Source organism: Alligator mississippiensis, chromosome 4 (assembly GCF_030867095.1).
Source record: "Alligator mississippiensis isolate rAllMis1 chromosome 4, rAllMis1, whole genome shotgun sequence".
NCBI classification, from domain to species: domain Eukaryota; kingdom Metazoa; phylum Chordata; order Crocodylia; family Alligatoridae; genus Alligator; species Alligator mississippiensis.
In genome coordinates this window covers 31,305,984-31,332,538 of record NC_081827.1, presented here as the reverse complement: position 1 = coordinate 31,332,538, position 26,555 = coordinate 31,305,984, and the positions used below count along the sequence as shown (strand labels likewise).

Here is a 26,555-nt window from a genome sequence, read left to right as displayed (position 1 = left end):
ATATTTCATAAAAGCTTGATGAATGTGCAAGTAATTCAAAAAGATCTTTTACACTGAAATGCTAAAGCAAACTGCAGCAACAGCTATATGATCTATTTCAACAGTACACAAAACTAAAGACATACCTTCACAACATGCACCAGGAACACAACAAAACAGGTGGAAAGGATTTTAAAATAATGAGAAGGAAGTTTTAGGCTAAATATTAAGGAAGGCTCTTCTTAGCAGCAGCAACACCATAACCACCTAGTTGTACTGCAAGGCCACCAAACAGGATCCATGCCATTCTACATCAGGCTTTGTACTAATGAGTTAAAATAGTTTGTGATTTTCAGGGATTAAAATTAAAAGACATTTTTGCTCCACATAGTTTAAGATAGAAATGTAGATACTTGGGGGGGGGGGGGGGTTAGATAATTGATGTATTATATTATTGTATTTACCTGAATCCAAGATAACTTTAAATTTAAGATGACCCTGGCAATAATTAAATTCTATATATGGAAAACTATACTTTTGTTATATCATTTTCCATCCCCCCCCCCCACCCCACCCCCCATGCCTGGCCCTGCCAAACTGTCCTCCTGCTGCCTGCCCCTACCCCCCACCCCATGCTTGGGACTGTCTTCCTGTTCCATGTCCCCAGCACAACTCCTGCCCTCCGTGCCTCTTGCCTCCCCCATTCTTATGCCTGACCCCTGTTGACTGCCTCCTCCTTGCCTCCCATGCCTGTGCCTGCCCCCAGTGACCTTGCTCTCTTGTGCCAACTGGCCCCTGCCACTCCCTTCAACCTTGTTTAAACCCTGCCCCACCACCACTTATCTTCTCCTGTTTTGCTCTAGTGGTGGGGCAGGCAGCTACAGCAGTAGCTGCAGCGGCAGTGACCCTGCTTGGCCAAATAAAGGGAGCAGCAGCATCTCTGAGCCTGGTCAGATCAGGGCTGGACAGGCTGAAGCCAGAGAAGAACATAAGCAAGAGTAGATGGGAGCAAGCAGAGAGCAGGCAGCAGGCTGTACAGCCTCCCCCTGAGCCATACAGGCAGGTCTCCCCTGCACTCTCCCTCCCTCCACACCACTCATTCTCCCCCCCCCCCATGTAGCAAGCCCCCTCTCCTACTACATGAACCACCCTGGCCTGTGGCAGGCAGCAGCCCAGCTCCAGCTTCAGAGCTGAGCCCAAGACAGAAGTTGGAGTTGAGCCATTACCAGAGCTGAGCTGTCACCTGCCCCAGGCCAGTATTTGAATCCAAGATGAGGCTTTTCCCCCCATTTTGTTTGGGGGGGGGGGGGAAATCATCTTGGAATCAAGTAAATGTAGTATTAAGCTACCTTGCCATCTTCCCCTATAAGCTTTAGAATATTTTGTTCCACCAAACAAAAGCAACAACAAACAACAGTAATATGGAAATATGTTAGCTGGAACAATGATTCTGTCTTCAAAATCCAAGTCTTAAAAATACTACAGTCAAAAATTTAAAAAAACTTTTAATGATATGATTCATTAAAAACTCTGCTGTTTTAAGTTCAAGAGAATTTTTTTTAGATGAATGAAGCAGTCTAGCTCTTAATTCTGATGCAATGATCTGTGTTGTACATACAAGGACAGTTATTTTAAGGAAGGCAGGAGTTGTGATCCATGAGACTGGATTAATGAAGGCTGCTTAAGCCACTAATATAACGCACTCATACTCTCTGAAGGGCAAATATCACTTCTCATATGCTGGTAGCTGTTATGATTAGCAAGAAGGCTATATAAATTTCAAGTACTGAAGCAGCTGTTGGGTAACAATTGATTAATGATCATGTGAACTCAAACATGTGGTGTGGATACTTACTAGTTTAGCTTACATAAACAAAATTTAAGGGTTAATAGCTTTTTTTAAAGAAGTAGTTATGCCAAGCTGAGCAGGACACCCATCCTATTTAGGCATTCACAGCAAGAAAACTATATACTTTAAGCCTGCATGAAATGGCAATTGCTTTTGCTAGGCCCCTTTAAATCTATACAGGTAGCTCCCATCTTCTGCAAAGCAAAAAATACCCTTTAACCTGTTACTGGATAGTTCCCAAGAAAAGGAACCCTCAACTTGCTTTTAAAAGTTATTTAAAGTAATAAAAATGGCCGCAAAATTATTTAGTTTGTATAACACGAAAGGTCCTCTTTGAATCACAAAAGGTAATTTTGTAAGGTGTTGTCTGTATAAATATATGGAAAGACTAGATGGGAGCAATCTGACTCACACAGCCTGTCACAAACACACAACATGGAGCTCTGCAAGACCCTTGGGAGAGGAACAGCCCTGAACATAATGATGATGAAAACAGCATAACTGTACCCCATGATGGGGTAACTAAAACTTGCTTGGTTATTTTCTACATACTAGGTATCATAAATTTTAACTGAAGGTTGATAATTCATGTCCTAAAATCCTATTAAATAAAGCCTCAATTAAGCTGGTAAATACATATGGACACTATCCATCACTTAACTTAAGGCTATCCAACTTCAAAGCAACTGGGGGCCACCTACCCCCCAGGCTGGATCACCAGGGACCACACACCACAGGGGCACCCCTAGAACCCACAACAGATTGCATGTCCTGCATACATGCAGGCAGGCATTGCCCCAAACCACTGCACCACATGCAGGCAGACATTCCTCAAAACGGTGCATTACCCTGCCTCAGTTTCAGCTCCCTGTGGGCTTCCCAGTGGCACCACAAAAATGCTGGCTTCCCAGGCACTATGAGCTGTGCTGCGCCACACCATGCTTCCCTGAACCGTGGAGTGGGGGCATGCACCAGATGTTAGGGAGAGAGGGGGAGCCCTGAGCCACTAGCTGATATTGTAGCTATAGCAGTCCAGGCAGCATCAGCCAGGTGATCTGATTCATTTACTTGTTTTCTAAGGTCCTCCCCAACCATTCCACTGTTGGTCAACAAACTTAAATGAGGTTACCAAGCATATGCACAAAGAATTCCATTACCTAAGTATCATGGGAGGGTAGCTACACATTGTAATAAGGAGCCAGCTCCAGTCTCTGTTCTAGGTGAGAAATATCAGAGGGCCACGGTCAGAGAGCAGACTGACTTGGAAAAGCCCAGTGGGGATGTGTGGCCACTGGAGCGCCCAGAAAAAGGGCCCATGGGTGGTCCAGGGCAAAGGAGCGTGGTCCCAGTTGCACACAGTCATGAGTGGAGGGAGCTAGCCTTTACTAGTCCTCGAGAGTTCCAGAAGGTTCAACAACAAGGAGTCAGTGCACACTACCCCAGAGAGGGGAACGCAGAGAGATTTTTGGAAATGCTATGCATCACACATGGAGATGCAAAACCGGGACTCCAAGTTGCAGCATGAATCCAGTGAGATTCCTGAGAAGACAGGGAAAACTTAGGACCATGCTAATAAGTGAGACCAGGCGAGTGAAGGGGAATTTGATCAGTGGGAAGGAAGGTGCTATTTCCTAGGAGGTAAAAAACTTACAGCAAGTAGCACCAGACTGTTGATAAAATGATGGAAGGATCCTACAACCTTGGCACCTCATGTATCAATTGGAGAGAGTGAGACAATTAATATAATTAGTATGAAGGATAAAGACTGATAAATTCAGGAATAACTAATTGATCTTCGGTGAATCAAGAGAGAGTGATGAATTCATTGATGATTAATTGCTCAGCCGTGGATTGGGCTGGACTGTGAAATTCATCAAGAATTAATAAAGGAATTCATGGGTTATTAGTTGATCTTTTGTGAATTGAGGGAGGCTAGTGATTTCACTAATAAATAATTAATCAGTCTCCTGTGGATCAAGTGAAACAGGAGGACTCAGTGACAACCAGATAATATTCTGTTATATGAAAGAGAAACTGTTGAATTATGTATGGAGATACCATACACTACAAGAGACAGTGAACTTCACTGATGTTTGACTGAACTTCCATGGCATTGGGAAAAAAAGTAGTTGGTGACCAGCTTTAACGACTAGACCAAGGACCGATTGAGATACCCTAAGAAAGTCTTGGGGACAGCAGACCGAGTGGCATTTGCTGACTGAGGGGTTCAGAATTCCAGAGGTAAGGCTAGAAATTTGGACACCCAATCAGGAGTAGTAAGGAGCATGGTGTAGGAGTGGACGGTGCTCTACGAAGAGAACAGCCCTCATTCAGCCAAGATCAAAGGGAAGTGGAGGCGGAGACCCAGTACACCCAGACGAGAGAGGTGGTCCCTCCCACACCCTCCTCCTTCTTCATTGCATCTCCAATCCAACCTGTCTGTATGATCTGCTCCCAATATTCTGCATAGGTCACTGCTTCTGGTGTTGGTATTGCCAGATCTTGTGGGGTATATTGTGGTGCTACAGGGAATCTCAGGATGGTTTGCTTCTCCTGACACACACATTGGTCAGTTGCATAGAGGTCCCATGATTTCATGAGAAAGTCGTATCTGCCGTACCCTCCTACACACATACATTGCTTTTTCTCCACAAATTTATATGTCATCATGTTGTTTTTGCTACCTCTAAAATATGCATAAACCACCAGATTATTAAAAAATATTGTATTGCACATGTTGATTTTATGCATCTTCTGTTCAGTTTAACCTGATTTTTTCTTTTACTTGCATAGTGACAGAGATGTGCTGGCATGTCTTGGAGCATGTTTGAAATGAGAACATTCCTATAACATTCTGCAGGAGTACGTGGTATGTCAATTTCTTAACCTTAGGTTTGCTAATTATTTTAGGCAGCAAGTTCCCCTGTTTTTAAAGTAGTAAGTTAGTTGTACATGACTGAGGAACACCGTGGGAGGTGGGAAGGTGGGTCTTTCTGAAAACATATGAGCACCACTCAGCTCTTCCGTCTCCCCGCCCTCTCCCCCACCCCCGTCCCCACTATTATAAACTGGAGAAGTCATGGTGTAAACCAGAAGCAAACCTTTCAAATCTCTCCATTGGGATTAACACTTTTTGCAAGCGTCCAAGTGGTCTTGGGTATAATAGGAAGAATCTTACATCAGCCTGTTTTTAATACAGCAGTGGGAGCCAACCTTTTTAGCAGATGTGCCACAAATTAGCTCTGCACCCTCCCCAGGTGCCGCGCTGATCCCCCTGCTCTATCCAAATTGCTGTTCTGCTTTTCTACTCCCTGCTGTATCTATTGCTGTGCTTCCTGCCTTCTCCTTGATCCACCGTGTGCCACACACAGAGGCTCCCTGAGCCACTTGTGGCACATGTACTGCAGGCTGACAACCCCTGATGTACAGCATCACAGGTATGGCATAGGCAACACTACAGTATGCATTTAGGAAGGTTCAACATGCCTTCGTGCATACTGCCATAAATTTTACCATGATACAAAGTTTCATCTCCTTCAGCATCCTGACATCCTGTGTCTAGAGGTAGTCAGTATGGGCTCATCCTCGCAAGGAGGTACCCATCACAATTATCACTGTTGTACAAAAACAGACTTCTGACTACCCCCTAAAGGAGGAGAAATGCACAGGTGGACTGTAACTGTCCAGTTTAGCAGATGTTTCCCTAAAGGGCAGACATTTCAAGCCATGACTGAATGCACCAAAACTAAAGTTTGGCATACTGACTCATGAAGGTGAAGACAGTCTGAGTGTTCATCAACAATGTTAAATCAGGAAACAGTAGTCATACTGTAGTGAGGAGGCTCTCTTGATACCTGCTGGGAGGAAGTCCATTTCACTAGCTAATTATCTAGATAAAAATAGACTGTAATCCCTTGCTGTCTGAGGTGCAGGCCACAACCAAGAGTATCTTGGTGAGGAAAATCCAAACAGCAGGCACTTGCAGTGACCCACCCCAAGTTGGAGGTATATACTCTTAGAAGGTCTGATTGTGATTTGAAAACAGATATCCTGAAGGTCAAGGCAGGAGAACCAATTCCCCTCCTGCAGATAGCACGAGGTCGTTAGCATGCTTACCTTGAATTCTAGTTTGCAAATGAAAGAAATGAACTATATTAAGTCCATCATCCCCTATTATAAGCAGCCTACATCAGAAATGAGGAAAACTCTTACCTAAACAAAATCTCATGAGAAGAAAATTCAACTGAAGAGTTGCTTGTGATGGGCAGTGAAATGAACTGGAACATATAACTAATTCTGAAAGTATTCAATAGCCATTGGACCATGGAAATTATGGATCATGTTTAAAAATGGTAGGCCAGGTGATTGTTGAAGGAATGGGAAGAGGGGACAGCCCCTCTGGGTTTTGAAAAGAACCTTTCAAGGTTCCTTGCTGCCTGTTCCTGTATAAGAGAGCAGACTCTATGGCTGAAGATTGATTTCTCCTACGAAAGCTCTGGCATTTCCAGTGAGGTCCCATAGGCCAGAAGGTATATAGAGGAGGAAGAGGGAAGGGCAACAGGGAGACATACCCTGAGGTACAGGATGACTGGTACTTGTACCTTTGGAATTCTCTGGCATATCAACAGCATCACATCTTTCAATACTCAAAATCCTTCAGAGTACTCTGAGCTTCTTTGGGAAATCTGTAACTTCAGCCTTGAAGAACATCTCAGGACCTAAAACTATGACCATGAAGTAGGAAACAGTGTCCCATCATAACCAGATCCACTTATTGGAATGTTTTAATTACTTCATGCCTCTCAGGTAGGAAGACTGGAAGGGCTTCTTTAGATTACTCTGGTAAGGGTACCACTGTATCCTGTCAAAACATTGGTATATAGGGAAGTAATACCTGGTCAGAAGTGTTTGATAATTAGCTATTTGGAACTAGAGGTTAGCAGACCAAAACAAAAACCAACCCCCCCCCCCAAAACAAAACAAAACAAAACAAAACAAAACAAACTTAGGGTCAGAGAAATCAACATATTTTGGCTTTTATTCTTTTGAAAAAGTGCAGAACAGCCTAGTCATCTTGTTTGCCAAAGGTAACACGAAACAGCAGGACACCAGATGCACGTAACAATACTCAGACTCCATAGGAAGAACTTGATACTTCTTAGCTACTTTCCTTTCAGGTGCAGAGAAAGAAGCCAGAGTCTTCTAGATCAACATGGTTAGGTACAATATCTCATTTAGCAGGGTCATAGTGCTGTAGTACATATACCAACCTATAAAGATGATCACTGACTTCCTCTAGTGAGGACTGAAGGGCTTGGCTCATATAATAAGGTTGGAAGGTACATCAAGGGTCATACAGTCCAGCTGCCTGCACAAATGCAAGATGTGCTATTTCTAAACAATCCCAAATGAATGCTTATCCAGCCTCTGCTTGAAAGCCTCCAATGAAGCAGATTCTACAAACTCCTTGGGCAGCTTGTTCCACTGTTCTGACAGTAATAAAAATCTAGCCCCCTTCTAAGTTTTAATCTACTTTATTATAGTTTAAATTGATTGCTTAATTTCCTGCTACATGTCAAACCAGGTTCTGAAAGCACTGGTGAGATGTCGTAAGGGCAAGAAACTTATCTGGTGAGTACAAGAAGAAATGATTAGCTTTTTGGAAGTCACAGACTCAAACCTTATTCAAAGAATTCCTCTCAAATCATGGAGCAAAACAACAATTGGCCTGAAGGACTCTGTGAAGGCAAAGCCAAAGAGAGGATGACTGGACAGCCCAACCTGTCCTCACCTACAGAAGGGCCTATGCCCAAAAGGATCACCACAGGTGAGCCAAACAAGGCTACAACCCCTACAGCAATATAAATGCAACTTGAAAGGTTAGTTTTATTTCAGGTTGCTTTATAAGATGCTCCCCAGTTTAAAAATCTAACTTCTTAGCCTCTTCCCACCCTACTAATTGGGATCTCTACTTGAGCATAGTTTTCCCAATCTTCTACTCCCATCAGAAAGTCTGAACTGGTCATTCTGTATCAATACAGATGCAGTTAGAGGTGTGCTTACAATCAGCAAACTGTCATTTTCAATTTATTTTTTCTGACGCACTTCTTAGCTTTCTTCATAAAATTATCTTCGTTTTATCATAAAATATATGTCAATTTACTTCCTTCAAAGCTGACGCAAATGTAGCTATACGAATCAGCCAAAGAAATGTGATAAGAGAACAAAAGAACCTGTATTACATGAGTCAGGACACTTAACATACCTAAGTTTGGATTGTTTTCTGATGCTCAAATCTGTCCCCAACAGGTAGCACAGCATGCCTTGCAAATAATGATGGATGCTTTTAAAAATACTTTTATACGTGCTTTACAGTATATGCATACAGTACTGATAATGATTCTGAATGGAAGCATAGGTCCATTAAATCTCAGCAGGACCTAGGCTTTCTAATTGTATATTTCTTCGTACATTAAGGCAAGCAGCAATTTATACTTCTCAGATTTGTTTACCATCTTTCTTTTAAAAAAAAAAAAAAAATGAAATGAGTTTGTTCTTTTGCTGAATTTCAAGAAAACAATGTTCAACTGAATAAATGTATAGACTACATAAAGTTAACCACATAACTTTATTAATATTAAACTAACATAATTTATTTCTGTTTAGATAACAGTATTAAAGAGATTAATATCTGTTGGATTCTCAGACTTATCAACCTTGATACTTCTACTATACAAAAGGAATAGTATTTGGCATCTTAATACTAAACACACATTTACTGTTATAGAAATTTACAGGAAAAATATTGATATATAGTGTGGCTCAAAGTAAATGACACTATGCTGGTACACTACTGGCAGAGTTTGTGTACACATGCAGATATTTACTAAATGTTACATAAATTCAAACACAGCATAGGTTGACCATTGATTGATGAAAAATGGACATATTTCAGATCAAGAAGATAAGGAGACTATTGCTCATGGGATTATGCTTCCTGGCTGCAGTATTTTAACAGCATTTTGTATGAGGAAGTTAAAGAGCTCACCAAAATATTTAAATTAGGCAAAAACACCTGCAACTCACATTTCACTTGCAATCTGCAGACCTGGCAAAGGACAGATTAATGAGCAGGATTTATTCACTAGAAAATCTGTTAAAGCCAATTGGCAAAACTGAAGAAGAATGAATAATCCACATGCAAAAAATCATTCAACCATCCCCATTAAAGCACTGATGGCAAAATTGAGCTCTTTTATTCCTAGGAGGATAAACAAATATTTAAAAAAAAAACAAAACCCTAAAATATTTATCCAATAAAATAATGTTCAATATTTTAATATCCAAAACTAAACATTTATTGTACAAAATGGTTAGAAAAACATTAGGGACTGAAGAACTAGCTTAGAAAAAATGTTTAACTGTTAAGATATAAGAAGTCTATCAGTTTAGGTATTATTAATATCTAAAATGCTTCAGAATAGGAGTCTATACAAATGTGGTTCTACAAATGTTTGGAATCAGCACACTAACCCCCAATATAACTCTTAAAATAATCATGAAGCGCAAACATGTTCAGAACACACATTTTTTTAAAGGTTGGGAAAAAACACAGCAGAAATATAATTTAAAAAAATTATTTATCTGTATATTTCCAAATATTGAAATGTCAATTTGCTTGCCACACAAGCATAATGTACTGAAAAAGTATTCTTCCCAACTTAAATGCACTGATTTTGTACCATAAAACTTGGTGTGTTACATAAACTTAATTATGCTCATATAAATAAATATACTTGCACCAACACAGCTTCCTAAAACAAGCAATGCACTCTTTTATATATTCAATATATATTTTCTAAGAATGGGTCTGTGTCATTTTTTCCACCACCGGAAGTCTTTAAATAGAATCAATTTTGTTTGCTATTTTATAACCATTATTTGTCATGACCCTAAAAAGGCACCTAGAAAATATGTGAAGTATTCAAAATGTAAATATATGCAAACAAAGATAAAATATGCTGTAGTAAGCACTGGTGCAGGAAAAGATTACAATATGTAAAACGAAAAGGCAGAAATCATCTTTTCAATACAGTTATCCAGTATTAAGCTATTTAAGATATATTTGTCCCTCATCTCATCATTGACAGGCTAGTGTCACAAATATATGCTTAGTTCTGCTTGGCATCACTTTGTTAATGCTCTGTTCATTAATTTAGCAAACTATCAGGAGAATGTGTTTAGAATGGGCAAGTATTATCTCTTGAATTTCATTTAATTAAACTCTGCTATAGCAATGTGACAGTCAGCATTTCATGAAGAGAATTATTTTAAGGATGAAGGTAGAAAATATTTCAAAGTGTTCTGCTACAACATGAAAGCATAATCTAAAATTACCCCTACACACACTGTAAATTATCTATAATATTAAAGATGTTAATTCCAGAGTTAGTAATTACTTGGATTCCACAGAGAAATTATTCAGGCATTCTTGATAACAAAATGATGCACAAAGGCACAAAACATAGTGCCGAAGGATAACCATAAACAATCACTCTGACTCTGCCGAATTACAACAATCATTGAGCTTAATGCAAAATGAATGCTGGCTGCCTTTTGTATGTGACCATTACTCTCCTGCAAAGAGATTGCCATTGAATTTTGATTATATTGCCTTAATAAAAAGTAATGAAAGTGGCTCATGCTCTAGTGGCTTTCCTTTAAATGATACACAGCACTGATCTTGCAAAAGCCACTATGCCACAGGTTGATTGAGTATGACACTTCGTCTGAGAAAGGCTGTGTTACCCTGTCATGGTAGATAACTACACTGATATTGGTTGGACTGCTCACAAAGCTTTTAACTAAACACTGTTGATGAAGCAGCACTTAGACTCCGGTTAGCTTTTAAGACTTACCATCAATCCGACGAATAAGTTCTTCCAACATTTTCACTTTCTTCTGAATCCCTGGCTGTGCAAAGGTATAGTTGTCCTGAGGAGACAAATATAAAAATACATATTGGCAAAACTTAAGGTTTTTTTTCAATTGCTTATTGAAATGCACATATTGGGTGTTTGTCTCTCTAAAAAATAAGAATTCTCTAGGAAAGTGATTTTTTTTAAATCAAATCTCTAAAGTCTTTTATTACTAACAGAAAATAATCAATCATTCCACAGTCACAGTGACAATATCCAGTGGCATCTGTTACACTTTTGACAGCTTCACCTTAAGTTTACTCACTAAATACCTCCCCACTGAAGTTTAGGGCACTGTTCTAAGCCACTGATTCTCAACAAGGGTGCCATGTGATCGTTTTTAAGGATGCCGTGGGCCTAGGGTGTCACACAAACACCTACACATGATTCATAAACTAAACCCGGAGATTTCAAACAGGAATACACAGTGTTAGAATCATTCTGACATTCTGCGGTTGTCTTTTAAGTTCTTTGCAACAGGAGATTTGCTCTATTATTTTTCCATAGTCAAAAAAACACCATGGTCAGATTGGTAGGGATTTTGAGGTTTTTGCCTTACTCTGCAAAGGGGGCATGCCCCTCTTTCTTGGATCTCCCGTAAGTATTTTAACAACCCTTGAAACAGCAGGACATCGGCCACCACTGGCCCCCTACTATAGCAGGTTTGTGTTTTAAGGCTTTGTGGCCATGTGACAAGATAGCCTGTCCACTTTTAGTAACAAGTTAAACAAAGATGTGGTTGGGGTGATCCTGCTTCAGGCAGAGAGGATTAGACTAGATGACCTCCAGAGTTCATTTCCAGCCTTACTTTGCTATGATTCTAGAATTTTATGAGTGAAAGCTAAGAGCTTGTATTTTCAAAGGGCTGCGTTGAATCTAAACATGTTAAGAGCCACTGTTCATAAACCTCTGAATAGCTTGCAAAAAGTGTCTTATTGGAAAGATAAGATGACCTGCCATACAGAGGATTTTATTATTTCACCGAAACATTGATTTTTTACCCCACATTGACATAAGAAACCCAAAATTCCAAGTGACAGGAAGTTTATTTTCCAAAGTTCAGATAAGTATCCTTAAATGGTGTAATTAGTTACAGGTTCCACTTCATTTCAGCTATGGCAACATACAGCAGTTGTCGATCTAGGCTCAGAACCCCAGGACATAAGTAAAACTGAGAACCCCAATGTAATGTGCAAAAGCTTAACCTTAATGCACAACTATAGTAATTGGATATGCAAATTATTATAGATGTACACTTCTGGGCTTTGATATACTGATAATCAGATATCTTTAAAGTATACAATCTATGACTATTGTTTTATTATACCACAGAAGAGATGAAAACCTCCTGCCTACACTTAGACTTGGCAATCTTTTTTAAAGGAAAAAAAATCCATTTAAAGATTCTGCAATGTATTTAAATGTGCCACTCATCCTTCAATCCTTTCCAAGTGCGTTTATGATCTTTCAGCATCATGGTTTCACATGGAAAAATTAAAAGAAACCCCAGGTGTAATACGTAATTTGAAAGAATGCAATTAATTGTTTTCCTAAAACATGACATATGTAGAGTATCAAGACATTTAGAATAGCAATGCTGTGATCTGTTAGTTAATCTCCTTTTCTCCCATCCTGCAAACAGCATCTAGTGATGAGCATGCAACCTAGATACAGATGAGTGTTTTCCCCTCGCTCCCTAGATTACATAAGCCTTAACCAGACTCATCTACTTCTTTTGCAAAATTACCAGTGCCATAATTAAAGAAAAAAATCATAAGAATAAAAAAATACGTAAGAATAAAAAAACTTAAACAAGCATGAACAGTGCTGGTAAGACCAAACATCATGAGCTAGGCCCTGCAAAAATTTGTGGAACTGGCTTGTACTAGTTCACATTAAAATATATAGATCTATATTCTCCATACATTCCTCTTCACAATCTTGGGCACACCGTATTCTACTCTTCCCCACCTCTACTCCTTCCTCGCTCCATATCTTGCTTCCTGGTAGTTCGTTCCATTTTCCTCGTTTCATCTACTCCCATCCCATTTCTTTGCACCTCAAAAATGAGTTTACTACTCTCCACAAGCTCCCATCTCTTTGAAGTGATGTTTCTTTGTTCACAATAAATTTCCTTTCTCTGTCACTTACACATTTCCATGTCTGGCATCTCTCCGTTCTCTTGTTCCTGCCTAGCACTCACAGAATAACCAAAAATATCTTCTCTCAGGGTAGGCTGACTGTAATCGCAGTGGAAACAATGGGAAATTTTCTTCATCTTATCTATAAAACAGATGTGTCAGCCAGCTGAAGCGCAACTTGTACCTTTAGCACCACTGACAGTAATGAGTGACAGTGGCTGATCTTGCTGAAGACAGCCTCACTTTGAATATCAAAATTGGCCCATTTAGCTAAAGACAAGACTGCATTATCAATGGCAGAAAGTAGAAATTTAAGAATCCAAGTAAAATTGAGATTGGGGTTTTTCTTCTTTTGTATCACTACCAAAATCTTACAGCAAAATAAGTCTTCCTGAAAAAGGAAAGAACCAGGGCAGCTGCAGGAAAAAAAAAAATTAAGTGCCCCTCTTGTCATAAACATTTCATCAAAAGCAGCAGTTTTAAATGATCTAAAGAGAAACCAGAGCATGCTGGTAAATATGAGAACTTATGGAAAATGACTGAAGTTTCTGCCTTATAAACCTTGGGAAAAAAGATTCAAGTTCAAATGCCTAGAAAGCAATGGATGTTATAGGCAAGCAACGTTTCACAAGCTCATGAAAAGGCTTGCCAACCTGGTGATAAATAGTGAGAAAGTCTCCAAACCTCTCAACCAGCCTGAATGAATGTGACTGAAAAGAACAAGCCCCTGAGAAAGCAAGTTCAGGATTCAAGAAAGCATCCACAAGAAACTTACCACTAACCTTAGGTCTGAAAACTAAGAATCTCAACAAAATCACAACCATCTGACCCAAATGACCTTCTTCAACACGTCTGCCAATAGATATTGTGTTAGAAAGGATCATAATGGGGGCTGGAGGATCTGAGACGTTACTGTAAAATTGCCTTCTGTATACCTCCTTAGATGATGTGGAAGACCAACAGTAAGCAAATAAACCAGTCTGCATGGAGATGTCTCCAGGGGTTTTGAATTAATTTTTATTTTAAATATGAACTCCCTCACACAAGCATATCCCATTCTATTAGTTAGTAACCTTGGGAAGTCAGATTCTGCCAATACAATTCCCTACAGTGAACAGGACCACAAGGCCAAGGTAATAGAAGATTCAAGGAACTTCCTACTACATTACTGAGAAACAAGAAGTGTAGCAACAAATATTAAGCATGCACTCATGAAGATTTTTTTGGCCAATACCAATACCTGATTATTAATCAACCATATTGGCTGATGCCGATCCAATAACCGTTTTACTCTGGTTAAACCAGCAGGCTGCAGAGCAGGACAGAGCCATGGGCAGCTTGTGCAGAGGGTGTGGGGGAGGTGACTCCCCACCACTGCACACACGCCCAGGGAAGGCACGAGCGGCATGTACCACCCCCCCAGGTTTCTGCATGGGGAGGATGTGGGCTGCTCACTGTGGGGCCTTGATCTGCTGCCCCCCCACGCCCTCCCATTATTAACGAGCCATATTGGCTGATACTGATCTGATAGCTGATATGCAGCCCAGCAGCTTGAAGAGCAGCCTTCAGCTGTTAAGTCTGTTGGGGGGGGGGGAGGCAAGAGGGAAGGGAAGAGGTGTGGGGGGCCAGATCGAGCCCCCCCCCATCATGAAGAAGACAGTGGGGCTGTGGCAGAGGTAGGCACTACCCAGCCAGGGCTCAGCCAGGGGGTACGCAGTGGCTCCTGCTGCTGCACACGCACCCTGCGCATGGGACAAAGGCAGGCTGATGTTGTGGGCTGGAGCCAGTGGTGGAGCCACCTTCCCCCCTGTGCCCCCCAAACGAGCCACTCGCAGCTCCGCCCTGTGCCCCGCCCCAGCTGGGCAGCACATGCCCCAGCCGCAGTCCCTCCCTCACTGTGGGGACCTCAATCTCCGCCCCCCGATGTCCCTTCCCTCCCCTCCAGCCCTTCCCATGGCGGCACACATGCACGCAGCAGTTATCAGCGACATTATCAGCTACATCAACCAAAAAAAGCCGATTGACAATAATGTCAATTTTCCTTTTATCAGTGCCAATATGATATGGACCAATGTATCAGTACATCTCTAGTAAACTTTCCCTTTTACTGGTGCCAATCCAATAGGCAACCGATATATCAGTGCACCTCTAACAAATATTTGCATGGAAGATAATGCCCACACTGTCCATTTTCTCTGAAACCAAAGCAGAAAGGTTCCTAACAGATACTGTAAGGAATCAGAAAAGGGGTTAATGAATAATACTGTATATTTAGGATGCAAAGAAGGAGAAAGAGAGAAAAAAACTGAAAGGCAAGTGATGAAGCAGACATGCCACTGACAGCACCACTGGGAATCTTCATTGGGAGGAAGGAAAGGTAGAAATACAAAGCAAGCAATATAAGGAAATTTGAAAGAAAACATTCAAAAGAACAGCAGGAAAAGGAAGATGATCCCTTCGAAAATGGATTAAACAAATACTGTTTGTATTTTATTGATTGTTGCATTCAGATGCTAGTTCTTCATGTTTCTCCTTGATGAAATAGTATGAGGTTCTGTTTTCCATACCTCCCCTTTGTATAGGATCACGCCTTCCCAAAAAACTTTATGGGGGTGGTATTCCAGACACTGCACTTCTAAAAATACTAGCCAATTGCCCATCATGAATGACAGAGTGTTTCAGGGACAGTTTACATGCCCCATCCCTACTCACCCTTTGGGGCCAGCCATGTAAACCAGGGGTGGGCAATTATTTTGGGTGGAAGGCCACTTACTGAGTTTTGGCAAGCTATCAAGGGCTGCATGGGTAGCTCCAGCCCTTGGCAGGTGCCCCACCCCTTTGTTACCATCTTGTGACCAGAAGTCCCGCCCCCTAACCTTCGCCACTAGAAGACCCTTCCATTGCCCCCAAAAGTACTCTTTTCAGCAAGGGGTTTTGCCATCTTGGAACCAGAAAACTACCAAATTATATTCTAAAAAGGAAACATCTACAACATACATTAATTTGATTTCAAAAATATTTTGTTCCCAATTTACATGCATTTGTGTAGTGTACATAGAGGTGATCGCACCACAGCTAAAAATGAAGTCTTACTCTGTATATTGTGAGGGGTGGGTATAGGTTTGTGGGGGGCTGTTGGTGTGTGGGTATGTGGAGTGAGGAAGCATGTGGGTGTCTATGGATATGTGGGGTGTGGGTGGGTATGGGTATGGCAATGCGAGGGGAGTGTGGGTGCATGTGTATGGTGGGGTTTGCGTGTGGGACTCGCACTATGAACAAACACACACATCCCCACCGACTCTGCCCCTGGATACACAACCACAGCCACCCACTGTGCCCCTGGCTCCACAACCATACCTACCCACCCACCCACCATGCCCCTGGCTCCACAACTACACACACCCACCCACCCAGCCCCTGGCTGCACGCACATGCGTGTGCGCGTGCGCGCGCACACACACACACACACACACACACACACACACACACACACACACACATACTCTGCCCAAGGCTGCACACCCACACCCACCCACCAACTCTGCCCTTGGCTGTATACCCACACACACAGCCCCTGGCTACACACATACCCACTCACACACCCCCACAACCACATATACACCCACACATACCCTACCGGGGCAGCTCCATGCTCCCTGTTCTGGCGATTCTACCAAGCCACGTGGTGCTGACAGTGCCGGCAGGCAGGGAGTGCAATGGCTGGAGGTGGAAAGGGCTGGGCTGCTCAGTGCTGCTGAGGCTCCCACTGGGTCCTAGTGCCCTTGGCTTCTGTCAGCTTTGACAGGAACCAAGGGCAAGTCAATACAGTATTAAAGCATAAGGGCTCCCTCCGCCTCTGGCTACCTGCCTGAGGAGGCGGGGCCCATGCAGCCAATTGACACCCGCCCTTTCCGGGGCACATGCACAGTTGGCCCCCAATGTTACGGAGAGACAGACACAGAGACGGAAGTACTAAGCCTTTTATTATATTAGAATTCCCTTTTTTTCCTTCCAGGATTGGACAGGGTTCCCCCCCCCCCCCCAAGTATAATCAAGGGTTATAGCATTATAGCAATGTGCCCCTTAATCTTGCACAGCTGTATGGGAACAGCTTTTCAGACAATCAGTTTATAAAAAAAAAAAAAAGACTATCAAATTAAACTAATAAAATAACATTCAATAGTGAACATTTAATTTATTTTCAAGGAATTCCTAAACATTAAAGAGATGATGTGAAATGATAAACTGGCAGTCTTAGTGTGGTAATTTGGCTGAAAAAGGTGTGTATCACCTATTCATCTTGCAGCATCTCCTACATAGGATAATTTCTAATATTAAATGCTAAGAAAAAAATGTTGAGTAGAACACAAGGATCTTTCCTTAAAGGTTGAAATATTGCCATAGTCTCTAGCTTGTTACATGGAAGTCATCAGGGACTGGCAACAGAACTTTCTCATTAGCATCTCATCAGAAGAACTATACATCTAAGCATTCAACATTGCCATGGCTTGCACTGATAGTCAACTTTACAGCCGTCTGATTCCAAAGCTCTCTCTATACAAATAAATACATATCTAAATAACTTATATAAATCTCAAATATTCAGTTGGTTTCATAAAATATATCTAGTATTTCCACACAACACTACGGAATAATAATTACATGAAAAATAAATCATCAATAGGAGACAAATTAGAAATCACAACTCTTATGCCATTACATTTTTCAAACAAGATATATGGACTCCTTAACATTTCCTAACTTCTGCAACTCTTATTGTATAACATGGCTACCTGAAAGATTAAAGTGGCCTAGCCAATAACTTCTTAATCACAATTTAATATTTCAAAAGCAAGAGTCTTATGTAATCATTCAAGCCTTTTTCAATGTATTTCAAAGTCACCATGTACTGAAAAACAGGAAATGTAAAATTAACACAGAGACAATATCATTTAGGAAAAACATATAGGAAGGGCAGTTATTGGGAAAATGAAAAAGGCTAGAGGATTACCATGTATATGGAGATGAGAGTTAAAAAAAGATGTAGGGCAAAAATTCAGATTGGGCAACATGGTACTTAAATGATACTTAGACAAAATTTAGATACCTAAACATACCAAGTAATCCACAATAACTGGTCCAGTGACTACAAACTCATTAAGCACCTAAATTCATTAGGTACCTTCAATTTACACTGCAAATTTCTCTAGGTACCTAAATTTGGACTTCCACATATGCTCAAAAGAGGACCAAATTGAACACAACTCCTGACTAAATTCTGCTGCGATCCAGATATGAGAAAGATTATTCTGTTTAAGTTCCAGAAGGGGCCCAATCTCTTAGGAGTCTTCAGAGGAAAGTAACCAACACCACCAACCCTGATTTTGGATGCCTGCTAGACCCCTGAATCTAGGCTATCATTAACCAAAGGAGGCTCCAATCCTGCCATGTCAAACCCTCACAACTACAAAGGTTCATAACAACTCACAGCAGCCACAGTCACCTTCACACAACAGCCCAGCTAAAGGAAGATGAGGAAGTGGGGGTAGCATTATTTTCTAGGCAGTATGAGAAACAGAGACACTTAACATATACATCATGACATTTTTTAAAGAAGGGATGTCAAGATTTGTCAGCTCACGGGACCTTAATTGTATTTTCCGTTAAACAGTAATGAAATGATCTTGCAAATTAATGAGTACATTAGTCTGTAAAACTAGCAATATGATTGGGATACGCATCATTACGACAAATAGAGGCATTCACAGGAAACAGCCACACTGTTAGTAACCTGTATATAAGGCTAATATCTCTAATAGTGGTGCCTTCTTGTAGAATAAACAAAAGCAACAGAAGCCTCATTCAAAATGAACTATCATTCTTAAAGAATATAGGCAAGAGAGAAAAGTCTTGATCCATACTATAACAACAAATGTATTATTCTACATTTATTTTACTCAGAGACACAACAACAAAAATAGGGGACTTGAAGTGAGTATATCATTGTATTTTCTCACACACAACACACCCTCATATAAGGCACACATCTCATTTTGGCATAGTAAATGAAGAAAAAAAATATGTATTTTTTTAGAGCCCTACCTACCACAGCAAGGAGCTCACCATGGGTGAAGACTGGCCAAAGGCAGGAGGGGCAGAGTCCCATCATCCCTGTTACTCATCCTTTGGCTGCAGATATATAGCTAGAAGTTTAACCCTAACTAGCATTTTTCCTAGCACAAATGTAACACCTGTCCGCAGACTTTCTTGAGTGCAAGTTTGAGGCTTTCCTCACACAAAAGAATTTATCAGCAAAAGTTGTCTTAGACAGATATCTGTGCAAAACAGCACCATTCCATTTCGACTTCCATTTTGATGGGCCAGCGTTTCGTTTCAAGTTTCATTTCGTTTAGTTGCTGTTTCAATGTTTTGCCCATAGGCTATAATGGGGAAGCATGAAACTGCCTATAACTTTGTCATTTCTTGCCTGATTAGGATGAATCTTGCAGGGATGCTATCCCCTTCTGAGGCCATGATGCCTGCCAAAGGCTGGCATGCAGTACAGGCAAGAAAGCCAGTCAGTGAAAATGGAAATGGAAGCGTCAGGGGGTGAGGGATAGGCTGGAGTGTGTGTGGGGGGGGGGGGGAGGGGAGGGAGATGTAGCAGGTAAAACTACAAAGGTACCTGGGGAGTCAGTTGTCCAGCAGGTTGTAGTGTGTCAGAATTCCACTGTCCATACTGAGCCCATGCGTTTCTGTACCTACTACCTAAGAGGCTGATGAACTGAAGTTTATAGGCCCAGCTGTGAAAAATGGTTTGCAAATTCAAACTAGCACCAAACTTTGCTAACCTAATCTCATCACCAGAACTGAAGCCAACTTCCTACAGCTCAAAACACAAAACCTGCCAACAATCTCCAGTACCCCCGCAAACTGCACACCCAAATCTATCAAAGACAAGAATACCCAACTACCTGTGGGGACACATTTCTCAGAAAAGAAACACTCCAGTCTCAGGCCTGATCCTGAAAGGGAATTTACAAACCAGTTTTCACAGCCGGGCTTATGAACTTCACTTCATCAGTCTCCTAGGTACAGAAACTCATGGACCCAATATAAAATTGGATTTATGAGACACTGCAACCTGCCGGGCATCTGATTCCCCAGTTACCTCTCCATTTTTACCTGTGCTGCTACATCACCCTTCCCCCACTCCCCCCGCCTGTCCCTCATCCCGAGGTCTCCATTTCCATTTTCACTCACTGGCTTTCTTGCTGGCATTGTATGTCAACCACTGGCTTCTTTACTATTCCTTCCATCCAGGAACAGCACACACACCAACTGCAGGTGCTTCCTCAGCCTGACAAAGGGTTTTTCAACCCAAAACCTGGAATCCCAGGCAGCTAAGCTGAGCTCACCTGGAGTCTCACAACTCTACTCCAAGCAGAAAACCTCAGCCATGTCAAAGACGTGACAGTTCTGGGCAAGACTGTGTGCGTGCATATGGTAACTGCAGGTTATGACACCTCCTACCTGCCTTTCACCAGGGGGATCCTCTGTCCTGGCATTTCCATGGGCTGCCGTGCTGCCAGTAGTCCCATTAGGCCTCCCTGGCCCTGGCAGAGTGCAGTTTTAGTGATCATGCCCAGAACCTGAGGCCTCCTCCTTTCCCATAGACCCAACCCATACCTCCAAGTTTGTCCTGGCATGGAAGCTCGGCAGGGACATGTTCTTCCCCTGTTGGATGGTGATGCAGCGAGTGCCCCCTCCAGCTCTGAGAGTGGGGCAGTAAGTGGCTTTTAAAAAATGCATAAAGGAAATAGGTGCAGAGTGAGGAGGGTGGCATTCAGTCCGTCTCCACCTGGAGCTTGGGGAACCCCAGCAGCAGGAGGATCACCTTCAGGAAAACCAGCTGCTCCACTAAACTGGAATCCAAGTAGGTACGGTAAGGTATCACAACATCCCCGCCAATGCTGAACACCCCGTCGCTCGGAACACTGGTTGGTAGACAGGACAGGTGTTTGCGGGCAACTGTGGCCAGATCCAGCCACATCTGGCTGTGACCTGCCCAGTAGGCCAAGGGATCGCACAGCAGCAGATCCATGTCCTCAGCAAGATAGGCAGCCACCAAAGCCTCAGTGCTACCTGCCTGATGGTGCGGTCAGGTACCTCTGGACCCCACCATGGAAGCCATGCCCTTGGCCCACACTGGCAGCACCTGTGGTGAAGGAGGAGACTGACTGTTGGATGGTGTGCTAGTGAGAGAAACAGGGATCCCCCTCTTCCACGTCCCATGGGACAGGGATCCCTCTCTTCCACGTCCATCTGCCCCCGCCATTCTGCCTCCCTGACTCTCTTCACCAGCACGCACCTCTGTCCACTGATTCAGGCTCTGGCTGCTGCATATGCTGCCCTTCACCCTCAGGTCACACATGGTGGCCAGCACATGGACTGTACTGCAACGCAAGCAATCAAGCCATTTCCTGATGCTTTCCCTCAGCTGCCTCATCAGTGCCTGTACGTCTGGTGACAGTGGCTTGCCCCAGTCAGGAACATTGGTCCCCTGAAAGCTCTTCTCATTTGGCTCTGAAGTTTCCTCACTATGGGGATCACCTGGGTAAGGAAAGCACTGCCAGGGCTGATGGTCTCAGTGGCCTCAAGGAAGGGCTTGAGGACCACTAAGGTCTGGGAGACTCAGATCTGGTAAGGGAGCCGTTGATCCCAACCTCCCCGAACAAGGCCAGCTCATGGATGGCCTTCTGTTGCTGCACCAGCCTCTCAAACATCAGGTATATGGTGTTCCACCAAGTCTCCACATCCTGCATGATTTTGTGCTGCAGGATATTCAGCTCTGCTCGTTTCTCCCACAGCAGCTTGCCCCCCTTGATGTTCCAGTGGGAGTAGCCTGCCACCTTTCTGCATTTAGAAATGAGCTTGCTGGTGGTGCTGACACTGTTACCGGCAGCCCTGTCCCCCTCCAAGGTGTCCCTGACAATGAGGTGGAACTTATGTGCCACGCAGTGGATGCCAACAACGCTGGCATCACAGACCACCTTAACCGTACTGGTCCCACTGTCGGTGACCATGAACCCACAGGTGAGCTCACCCTACCCAGCAAGCCACACCCCTGCAACAAGCGGTTCATGGCCCCCAAAATCTCTGTTGACATGTGGGACTTATCATAGATTCATAGATGTTATGGTCGGAATGGACCTCAATAGATCATCGAGTCCGACCCCCTGCATAGGCAGGAAAGAGTGCTGGGTTTAAATGACCCCAGCTAGATGCCTATCTAACCTCCTCTTGAAGACCCCCAGGGTAGGGGAGAGCACCACCTCCCTTGGGAGCCCATTCCAGACCTTGGCCACTCGAACTGTGAAGAAGTTCTTCCTAATGTCTAGTCTAAATCTGCTCTCTGCTAGCTTATGCCCATTATTTCTTGTAACCCCCAGGGACGACTTGGTGAGTCAATTCCCTTCTGTGCCCCTGTGATGAACTTATAGGCAGCCACAAGGTCGCCTCTCAACCTTCTCTTGCAGAAGCTGAAGAGGTCCAGGTGCTCTAGCCTCTCCTCATAGGGCTTGGCCTACAAGCCCTTAACCATACGAGTGGCCCTTCTCTGGACCCGCTCTCCAGGTTATCCACATCCCTCTTGAAGTGCAGCGCCCAAAATTGCATGCAGTATTCCAACTGCAGTCTGACCAGCACCTGATAGAGGGGAAATATCACCTCCTTGGATCTGTTCGTCATGCATCTGCTCATGCACGATAAAGTGCCATTAGCTTTTCTGATGACTTCATCACACTGACGACTCATGTTCATCTTGGCGTCCACTGGGACGCCAAGATCCCTTTCCGCTTCCGTGCCTCCAAGCAGGTCGTTTCCTAGGCAGTAAGTATGCTGGACATTTTTCATCCCTAGGTGCAGCACTTTGCATTTCTCCTTGTTGAACTGCATTCTGTTGTTTTCTGCCCACTTGTCCAACCTGTCCAGGTCTGCTTGTAGTTGTTCTCTGCCCTCCGGCGTGTCCACTTCTACCCACAGTTTTGTGTCATCTGCAAACGTGGACAGAGTATACTTCACTCCCTTGTCCAAGTTGCTGATGAAGATATTGAAGAGTATCGGTCCAAGGACCGAGTCCTACGGGACCCCACTGCCCACACCCTTCCAGGTCGATACCGACCCATCCACTATGATTCTCTGTGTGCGACCCTCTAGCCAATTCGCCACCCACCGGACCGTGTAGTCATCCAAGTCACAGCCTCTTAACTTGTTCACCAGTATGGGGTGGGATACTGTATCAAAGGCCTTCCTGAAGTCTAAGTAAACGACATCAACCCCTACTCCTGCGTCCAGGTGTTTTGTAACCTGGTCATAAAAAGAGATTAGATTAGTCAGGCATGATATACCTGCTGCGAACCCATGCTGGTTTCCCCTCAGCATAATTTTTCCTGCCGGGCTCTTGCAAATGTGAGCCTTGATAATTTTTTCAAAGACTTTGACAAGGATGGAGGTGAGACTGACTGGCCTATAGTTGCCCAGGTCCTCCTTCCTCCCCTTCTTGAAAATGGGGACCACATTGGCCCTTTTCCAGTCCTCTGGGATCTGGCCCACGTGCCACAAGTGTTCAAATATTCCCGCCAGTGGCTGTGCAATGACGTCAGCCAGTGCCTTCAGTACCCTCGGATGGAGCTCATCCGGGCCTGCCGACTTAAACGCATCCAGTTCCTCCAAGTGACTCTGCACCATCTCAGGGTCTACGCTTGGTTGTCTGGCACCTTGCTGCTGCCCATCTAAAATCCCGGTGAGAGACTTGTCTTGCCCCTCACAAGACAAGTCAATGTTGTCAATGTAGCAGGGTTAAGCTATTCTTCCATATTACCCACCACCTCAGCTTGAAGGAAAGCCCACCGACGGCCTGACTGATCACACCAGTGTCCTGTGAGGGACAGACAGGCGTGATCTCCACCCCCGCTCCTCCAGATGTCCAAGGTGAAGTGTAAGGCCAGCTGCCCTCGTTTCGTTTCAATGCTGTCTCAAAGCCCTTCATTTCATTTTGATTTTGCTGTTTCGAGCTCGAAATGAGTCGAAACAGCGTCAAGATGAAACAGTCGGCAAAATTTTGCAGAATCCTATTAGACAGCATCTAGTTAAATATATTAGTATGGAGAGACAAAGGGAAAGAGCTGTGACCTGACATCACCAGGATCCACTTCCTACTAGACGTATTTATCTGGTCTACAGCTGAAGATACGGATGTCGGATTGACCCCTCAGTTATCTCTGGATCACCGATGACTTCCCTGTTTACTGGAAGACTGTCATCCTTGTATCTAGGGACTGCTGCCACCGACAACTACTACAGATACATTTTAGTTTTTAAGCTGTCTACCACAAGCAATGGAAATGGAAATGCCTCCCTCTTGTCAGAGACAAGGATTTCTTAGGGTGATACCTTTTATTGGACCAACTGCATGACTGGAATATGGTTAAACAAGCTCTTGAATAAACACATTCTTCATAAGGTCTGAGCAGTAAAAGCCAGCAGGGCCTGCCACAGCATTTCTTCTTGATGATAATATTAAGTTAACTTTCATAACTTAAGTCTTCTGCCAAACTTAGGACTGTTTTGATATAACCAAATTAAGCTTCAGAAGTCATTCATTTGAAATCATTATTTTATATTTCTCTGTCACTGAATCCAATGTTGAATTCAGTCTCCAGATTTGGAAAAACACTTTAATGTAATGTTCTGAACTGGACTCTACTATAAATTTTCTATATAGTACTAATTTTCTAATAAAATCCTTACTAACTTTTGCAGAGAAAACATTTTTAAAATGCTCTGCTCCCATTTCAATTCCCACCCCTGCATTTCCCTCAAGCGTGTTTTTTTGCAGAACCACTGCTAGAGATGTCAAATTCTCTCTCCCACACAAACTCTCCAAGATGAGATCCTAAGCCTCATTTTTCAGAGTTCTAAACATTTTTACGTTGCTTTACATGAGCACTCAACACTCCTTGTGTAGTCAGGAGAGGCACACAAGTAGTAGTATCTGTGGAAGGTTGTTTTAAATGACTTGCCATGTATCACACAGGAACCCTACAGAAGGGAGACAGGGATGGAAATTAATTTTCCAGGGTAGCATTCAACTGCCTTTACCACAAAACTGTCCTTTTAACAGTCACTACACACCTTCCAAATTCAGAAACAAATCAAACTACTACAGACAACAAGATCATTCATTAAACAGCACTTATTCATTCCTTGAGCAGCATTAATCCTTGGTGCTGAGGCAAGAGAACAGTGGCAAAGTTATAAGGAACTGAAAACAGGATTTTATCTTGGAAAGCATTATGCAACATTATACTATAGAAGCAGCTGGAAAGTTGTAACATGCATCTTTTTTTGGCTAGCACTTCTAAGAACTTTACTAGTTTCTGTATAACATGTATACATGAAATCCTAATAATGAACAGACTAATTATTTGTAAAAACCATACATTTGCGTGTGATATATAAATATCTGATGAAAGGGACAAACTTCATAAAATATTTTTACTGAACTATACTAACTCACTTTTCTACTGAATAGCTATAAATTAATGTTCCTCATTTCAGCACAGGGTTATTTTCATTTTAACAATATAGCAGGATAAGACTGTACAATACATACTTAGAATCACCCTTAATATCACACTCCACCTTTATCACAACTTCCATCATTAATGGCTGACTTCCATACATGTTATCGTTATCATCATCATTATAATAATAATGTTTTTGTTACTATGGACAGTCTAACAAACAGCTTAAGAGCATAAGTGCCATACTGGGTCAAACTAGTGGTCCATCTAGCCCACTATTTTGTCTCTAGGAATAGCAGAAATAGATATTATAGAGGAAGAGCACTGAACCAGATCTCTCTTGAGTGATCTATCCCCTATTCAATATCCTCCCTGGCATCCACCATACTTGGTTTAGAGATGCCAGAGGAAACATCTCCAACCATTCTGTTCAACTGCCATTAACAGATCTATCATCCATAAATTTATCCAGTCCCTTTTTCAACCTGGCTATGCTATCTGCCTCCACTACTTCATCTAGCAATGAACTCCATAAGTTACTGTGTTGCATAAAACAGCTTAATGTGAACAATTTAAGTGATCTCCACTGGGTAAATTTACTGGTTAAAATCACAATTATTGAAGGACATTCCAAGGTCAAATCTGCTAGTAAAGCAATCTAGCCTGATAAAAAATATCAAACAGATTGATGAAGAATCAATCTTCATGAAGTTAAACAACAGCATAATTATGTTTTTATTTTGTTTTGTTTTTATAGTTGTAAGAGAGGCTCCCAGATCCCTAAAATCATGCACTTTGCCATGCACATATGGCAATAAGTCTGGGATAAAATTAGTCAAAATATTCAAGAGGCAAGAGGGGAGCCCAGCACTAGGGACCTAGTCTCCAAAGCCAGGCTTACAGATCAGCTGGATATTCAAAGGGTAACATGGGAAACGTGGTATCAGTGACTGGTCCCAGATGCCATGCTTCTTGCAGCACCCTTTCAACTAGTAGCACAGGGAGCCCAGCAGCTGATGGG

General features: G+C 42.6%; 1 protein-coding gene across 4 annotated transcripts in view; it reads right to left on the bottom strand.

The window, feature by feature from the left end:
• TBC1D22A (TBC1 domain family member 22A) overlaps positions 1-26,555 on the bottom strand; it is a 432,230-nt gene that overhangs the window by 200,065 nt on the left and 205,610 nt on the right. For all 4 annotated transcript variants that reach the window (XM_019487417.2, XM_059725895.1, XM_059725896.1 and 1 more), the window contains one exon: positions 10,747-10,822. In XM_019487417.2, coding sequence (XP_019342962.1) covers positions 10,747-10,822 — 76 coding nt within the window. The remainder of the gene's footprint in view (positions 1-10,746; positions 10,823-26,555) is intronic.